General features: G+C 44.6%; 1 protein-coding gene across 2 annotated transcripts in view; it reads left to right on the top strand.

Annotated features, from left to right (window-relative positions):
- The first annotated feature begins 1,122 nt into the window (after nt 1-1,122).
- LNPEP (leucyl and cystinyl aminopeptidase) overlaps nt 1,123-7,430 on the top strand; it is a 96,274-nt gene continuing 89,966 nt past the window's right edge. The window contains exon 1 of one of the 2 annotated variants that reach the window (XM_040447928.1): nt 1,123-2,367. In XM_040447928.1, the coding sequence (XP_040303862.1) occupies nt 2,349-2,367 (19 nt within the window). In that variant the 5' untranslated portion in view covers nt 1,123-2,348. Of the gene's footprint in view, nt 2,368-3,224; nt 3,250-7,430 lie in introns of those variants that run through there. The other variant, XM_040447929.1, reaches the window with a different exon arrangement.

Below are 7,430 nucleotides of genomic sequence, written 5' to 3'. Positions count from 1 at the left end.
GCGTATACTATATAATATCCGAGCACTGCAAATACTATATAATATCTGAGCACAGATGGCACCAATCATGTGGTTCACTTCCTGTTTGGGCTTCTGAAGTGCCTGGGGGAGGAGGCAGCCTAAGGCCTCTGATTATCTTTAACACAGTAGGGAGAGAGCAGCTTTGAGGTATCCTAAGATTGACATCTTCTCTGGACTGATCACAAAGACAGCACTCAATACAGAGATGTTCTCTGGCAGAGTTTTCAACATTCCAAGTGAACTAGAACTCTAACTACCATCGCATCTGTTCACAAATTCATTCATAAATTATTTATGGCATACTTATCTTTGGTAGGATACAGCCCTTAAAAGGTAATGACCCTGCAGTCATGGAGCTTACATTCTTGAGAGGGAGTTTGAGAATAATGAAACAACAAACAGAAACATTGTTTCAGAGAGTGATGAGTGCTGTGAAGAAAAGAGAAGAGGGACCTGTCTTTAGAGAAGACGCTATGTGGCTATTTTCCACCGTGGTCAGGTAAAGGCTCTCTGCAGAGGTGACATTTGAGCTGAGACCTAAATGACAAGAAGATACCAGCAGGCGAAGTACCAGGCAGAAGGGATCCTTCTTGCGCAAGGAACATGCAAGAGGAATAGCTAACAATGCCGGGTAGAATTTGGGGACTTCCAGGGGCTGAAAGAAGGCCTCTGTGGCCAAAACATCGTTAGCAAGTGTAGATGAGGTTCCAGAGTTAGACCAGGAGTTTCACTTTTATTGTATCCATTGGCGGTTTTACAGCGTGAGTGGAAAGTGGGTGATTTAGTACAACTGACATTCAAAAATACAATATTGCACATATATTTCACTTCTCTAAAACCTAATTTCTAATTCCGTGCGGGTTAAACGGCACCCCAGGCGTCCCCGTTTGCCCAGGCTGTTTGCGCTCGTCGGCGGCTTGTTTGCACCCGACGTCCTGCTTTTGACAGCCACGGAGGAGTGTGTGACAGTTGGCAGGCGCAGGGAGGCACAGCCAGAGCCAAGTCGCTGCAGGGGCCAGGGCTGCGGGAGTGGAGGAGGGGAAGGAGGCTGTGGCTGCGCGCTGGGAGGGCCGAGGCTTTCGCTGCGAGCGTGGCGGCGATGCCATTTCGAACAAGGGATAAGGAGGCGGGTCCCCACGAACTCGGGGCTCACTGGGCCCCTGGTTCTTCCATTCCGAAGGTTCGTCGGGTATGCCTGGATGTGACATTGAAAACAATGCTGTCTCGGGATTGGAGGCAATGGCGCGAGTAGGAGAGGCGGGACAGGCTAAGAGAGTTTCCGTTTCTCCAACCTTGCTCCGCCAGGCCTGTCCGCAGGCCCCAGCAGCTGCACCCAAGGGAGCCGCAGGTGTTGATTCAAAGCTAGGCTCCGGCAGGCCTTCTGCTCACAAACTGCGGCGCCTGCAGCCCGGGGGAATCCAGAGCCAGGTTTTGTGATCTGCCTGCATGTAGAGGCCGCGCCCGGAACCTGTGGCCTGAGGACTTGAACCCGGGCATTTCGGACCCTGCGGGGGTCCTCGCCCTTGCTTCAGTTTGCTGGCCAAAGACCGCAGGGGACCACTCTGTTGAGGGCATGACCCACAGCCCCTACTCCCTCGGGCCTTGGCGAAGTGAGCAATCTGGAACCAGTCTCCCCAGGGAAACCGAAGCTTCGCATTCCGGGGAGCGACCTGCGCCCGCAGGCGCGAGCTCTGCCTTCAGATCGCTGTCTCAGTGGCACCTCTCAGCAAGGCCTCTTTTCACCACGCCGTCTTAATTAGTTCTCCACTCTCTCTCCATCACATCACCCTTTAATGCTCAGCGGGACCAATCTTTCAGTCTTGTGTGCCTTCTGTGTCTGTTTATTGTCTGTCTGTGCAATGTCCACTACGAGGGGCAATGGTCGTTGTTTTTTGGGCGCAGTGTCCGGCTCCGGCGCCTAAGACTTCGCCGGGCCGGCACGCAGTAGACCGTCAAATTTGCTAAATGACTGACTACTGTCCCCCAGCACTGAAGAGCTCGAGCAGCCCCACTTCCTGGAGGGGCGGGGCCTCATCGGGCCCCGCCCACGATGCTTCCCCCAGCTCTAACCTGCTCCTCCCCTTCCTCTCTGGAGAGGTGGCCTCGGGTGGTGCGGTGTTTTTCCCTCTGGCCTCCCTCGCTCTTTCTGCAGCTGTTGCAAAACCCGGAGCAGCGGAACCTCAGAGCGGCGGAGCGGCGCCGCCCCTAGCTGCACCTCCCCGACAGCCCTCCGCGGCCGCGCTGGGCATGCTCAGTCGACAGGGCCGCTTCAGTTCTTGGAGTAGGAAGCTTGGGCGCTTAGGCTGTGGAGCCGCGGCGGGGGGAAAATGGATCCCTTTACTAACGGTGAGTAGGCAGTCAGAGGCGTCGGGGCCGGGACTCTCTGGGGAGCAGAGGGACATTGGCTGTCGTGACACGCGGGGTCGGTCTGGCTGCAGTCGCTCGCCACCGTGGGCTTCTTCCCACGAGGGTTTAGGGGCGGTGGAAGCCGACTGGGGAAGGCAGCTAGAGGCTGGGGTGGGTGGGCGGGCGGGCAGAGGCCGGCGCGGGACTAGGGGCTGGCGTGAAGGTCAGTGCCATAGCCTGCCGAGGTTCAGGAGGCGTCGGGTACCGCCAGACCCTCTGCGCGGCCAGGTGGGCGAACAGCAAAGTTTAGGTTGCTTTGCGCAGAGGAGGGGAAAGTTGGCCGCCAGGGTTTGCCCCTGGAGAAGACGGGTGTCGGCCTCGGCTCTTTGGCAGGAAGGGTTAAGCCTCGGTCACTGCCAAACCAAACTTCTGTGGTGCAAGGAGAGAGGTCTCCCCTGTCCTTCCTCGAGTTGCCGGCGTGACTTTTCCTAATGGGGCGGGGTGGGGGGTGGGGGGCTTTGCAGGTTAATTTAGTGGAAGGAAGGGAAACTTGCGGAAAGGCTTGCATAGTCCTGTTCTGTGCCCAATAGGTGCCCGCCCGCATTGGCACCCTCCCCTCTGTTGCTGAGGCACTCCGCAGGGCGTTCAGGCTTCCCTTCACGGGTTTCTGATAATACCAGTGTTTCAGTCTAAGGCTCATGAAATATCAGGGGTCCGTCATGGTGATATCACAATGTGACTTGAGGGGAGAGTCAAAGCAGGAGCCTGCAGGATGCCCTGCAAACAGCCACAGCTCTGTACTGAATGGACAGAATAAATCCCACCCTAGTTAAAACCGATGGCTTTTGTTTGGACCAGAAGTGCCAGAGTCACAATATAGGGGTGAGATGCGTTACCATTTTGTGGCGTTGAGTATATGGATTCCCTTTTGGGGCAGAGAGTAGGAATACTGCCAGTAAGGGAGAATTCACAGCGAAACTAGACGATTTAGTCCCTAGTTGATATGTGTTTTCTTGCGGGTGGTTGGTTACTTCAGGTAGACAGTTTGTCGCATTAATAGAAGCCAACATCTACTCCTGTTTAGGTGGGTCACTTGCCACTCAAGAGACAGAGACATTGTCCACTATATCCCAAACCGTAGCCAGACTTTGTCGTATGCTGTGCTTCATTCATGGGACTGCGAATTACTCGAATTACTCCTTCTTTTCTCCTTGTCCTTAATTCAGAATGCTTTATTCTACTGCCATCTTCCTGTCTGTACTAATTAGGCTTAAAGATGACAACTTTATTTCTGAATTTTTTTTTCTCGTTCAGGTTCTATTTGTTATTACTATTGCTCTAAAAATAGTCGGGTAAAGTTACCAAGAATTAAGGAAAATTTGAGCTAAAAGTAAACTTTGAGACCGTCTAGTATTTTAGTGTAAAATATGTTTGATACAAATCATTAAATCCTTTCAAATGACTATTCCAAGGCTTTTTCTTTGTCCTGGTTAGAATACTTGGAGCTTTCATGTTTGTAGGATTTTAAATGTGAACTTTCACTTAAAAAAATTCCCCACAACAAGGCTGAATCACCCATTTGGTTAAGATTATTGCTAGCTGATGTGGTGGACCTGTGCCTCCAGAATTAAAGTACATTCTCAAGTGTTTGAAGTAGGGCCTTTTCTCCGCTTAAAACATGTTCCTCTAGATGTGAATACTTGCCAATTGTCACATTTGAGAGGTGAATGGAAAGTCCCAGGGAGAAGAACAAAAAGGAAGCAGTGCTTTAACTTTTATGTAGGAAATTGGATTTTTAATCCTTTTCCTATCAGTCTTCCAGATTTCCAGAATCTTTTGGAGACAGTTTGACAGTGCATCATTTTAATATGTTAATCACTCCTTGGAAGCTTATCTAGTGTCCTTTACAAAGGAATAGAAACTACAATATCTAAAGTAAAAAAAAAAAAAAAAAAAAAATTAGCTCCTAGCAATTTAAAGTGCTTTTCAGGTTTAAGCACTGGACTGGTTATTTATTTCAGAACTTTTGAAGGATAGCTGTACAATTTTCTAGTGTCTTTAAACAGGACTTGGTATAGTGGAAAGTATGTTTATCTTTGTACTTAATCCTGTTGAGTACAAAGGATAGGTACATCTAATTCTTCTCCCCTAGGTCTGGGTGTCTTGGTGTAGAGTATTTCATTATCCATTGAATTTATAATCACAGGATTTACTGAGCTTGATATTGGCTTTTATTGCACATTCATCCTCTTTTAATAAAATCTTCACCACTTTTTGATATATCCCTACATATATAGAGAGGTGTGAGAGCTTAACAAAACCATTTTCAGCAGTTCAGAACCACATAGCTTCCAATTAAAATCTTGTCAATGGTCTCACCCTCTGACCTAGAAATTTGTAAAGGAGGCACATTTAGTTTGTTTTGTCATTTTGACTGTCAGTACGCATCGATTCCAATATGACTTTCTCTGCTTTCCCAGTTTTCTGTCAAAACTGGCTGTGTGTGTGGCTCATTTTTCTTGGGCACTGCTCTCTGCCTGCTGATAATGGGTTCATTTGATGAGTATCCTATGTTAACCTGTCCAGCTAACATACTGCTGTAATCTATTTAATATGCTTACCTACAGAAAGGGCTTATAAGAAGGAATCCTAGTACCATTAGGCTCAGGAGATATTTTTGATCTTGCCCTCGGAAGGGACTGCTGACAATTACATTGAAGACTGGATATCCAGTTTGGTTTTGGATTTTTGGTGACTTTTTATGGGGAGAAAGATGCACTGGACCAGTACTAAAGATTATTTGGCAGTAGCTATTATGTCCTGTTAGGCAGTTAGAGGTGAAACTCTTAAGAAGTAGTAATTTATATATTACCAAAAACAAAACAAAAAATTGCTGGCAATTCTCTAGGTCTTTTGATAGATGTACTAGATTAGGGCAAGTGGTCATTTGATGACTGTGTAGCTTTATTTCTCTTTATTTCTTTATTCTCATTTACATGTAGGATTTGGGTATTTCAGAATAATTTAAATTCATGTTAAGGAATGTAAATGCCAAGGCTCACTCTTAGAATATGATTAAGGAGGTCTGAGGTTGGGCCTAGAAATGTACAACTTAATTTTGAGGATACTAGAAGTATTCACCAGAAGGGAGCTTTTGAGAACTTTATTAGGTAGGCAAATTCAGGATTTAGATGTGTACTGATCGAAAAGGACTTCTTTTCCTGCCATATATATATATATATATATATATATATATATGCACACACACACACGTTTATATATAAACATATATATAAACATACACATATATGTATATGTTTTTGTGTATATGTATTTATATATTTTTCCCCTTTGCTTTCTAGTTTGTGGTATCTAGAGGATGGAGAAGCATTGATATTTTGAAGTCCCAGAACTGAAAACATAAGTTAAACAGTTTGTCTTTTTTTCTTATGAACCAAGCCCCAAGGAATCACTTTGGTACTACAACCTGGTTTATGATCAAACAAGGGGGATTTACCTGTCTTAGAAACTGGTTTTGTTTTTGTTTTTAGATTGGCATCCAATCAAAAATATTACCCAACTTCCAAAATGAGAAGTTGGACAACAAATTAGATATTCATAGGTTGTAGTATAAAATTGTGATTTCATCTTTTTTTTAAATGTTTATTTTTGAGAGACAGCGTGAATGGGGAGGGGCAGAGAGGGCGGAGGGGGGGGGCGGGACAGAGGATCTGAAGCGGGTTCCACGCTGACATCAGAGAGCTCAATGAGGGGCTCGAACCCATGAACCATGAGATCATGACCTGAGCCAAAGGAAGTTGGATCATGACCTGAGCCAAAGTTGGCCGCTTAAAGGACTGAACCACCCAGGCACTCCCATCTTTTTATCTTACAAATAACACTTGTCCTATAGTTATGCATTTCTTTAAAAAAAATTAGCATCATCTGTCAAAAATATGAGCTTACCATATGTATGTGTGTGTGTATATATATATATACATATATATATATACACACACACACTATTTCTTTTGTGATAAATAACCATGTTGAAAGAAAATCCTTAAAAACTGGAAGATCATAGTTTCTCTATGTGATTGAAGTTAAAATATGTTTTTATCCTCTGTCTTGAATGTTCTGTTTCATTTAAGTGAAATAGGACTGTATAGGAATCAAGTATTAACATGATTTAATATTCTAGGGTTGAGGCTGTAACTAGAAACTATCCAGTTTTTAAGGAAAACAGTGGGGGCGGGGGCATAGTCCTTTGCTTTGTAACAATTTCCAAAAAAGGAGTGTCTTGAGACAAACAGCATATTTTAGGAGCAATTAAAATAAGCTTATCTACAGATGATCCTTGAGAATTGAAAGATATATAACTAGAGAGATTGGTTATAAGGAAATTACCCTATAGAAAATAAGCCAGGGGTGATTTCCTCTTCAGGAGTTCATTCAAACACTGTTTTTTGAACACCCACTTACAAGTAGATTTTCTGCTGGGCACAGTTGCAAGAAACCCACAAACCTGTTATCAGGTAATGCTGACTTCAATGAGAGAAATGAAATGGAAGAATCTAGTTTTGCTTTCATGCTAATATAAAACTAAGAAATCTAGAAGAAACAAACAAAACAATAAAACGTTAAGATAGTTTTCTAATTATGAAATAAATGTACAGAATTGTATTAAAACCTGTTCATATAACATTTGCCACCAATAAGTTCACATTTCTAATGATGCGGTATAATACTCCTGTTAAGGAATGAAAACATTTTCAACCCTGTCTGTGAAAGCGTTAGGAAATTGAGATATGAAGGAATTTATCCAAGGTTACCCTTGAAGTTGTGATGGAGCTACATTGGGCCCATGGCTTTTGGCAGTAGAGATGAGGACAGTGTAGCCATGTTCTGTCAGGTAGTTACCTCATGTCTTGAAAACTGTAGGAAGTCGGAGCTAGAGCTAATAATACCAGTAGATCTTTCCATAATATTATTGGAGCAACCAGAGAATGTCTTTTTTTCTTTTCTTTTCTTTTCTTTTCTTTTCTTTTCTTTTCTTTTCTTTT

The sequence above is a fragment of the Herpailurus yagouaroundi genome, unplaced genomic scaffold, assembly GCF_014898765.1.
Source record: "Herpailurus yagouaroundi ecotype Mexico unplaced genomic scaffold, PumYag 29, whole genome shotgun sequence".
Classification (NCBI taxonomy): Eukaryota; Metazoa; Chordata; class Mammalia; order Carnivora; family Felidae; genus Herpailurus; species Herpailurus yagouaroundi.
Note: the sequence above shows the minus strand (reverse complement) of the source record. Positions and strands in the feature narration are given on the sequence as shown.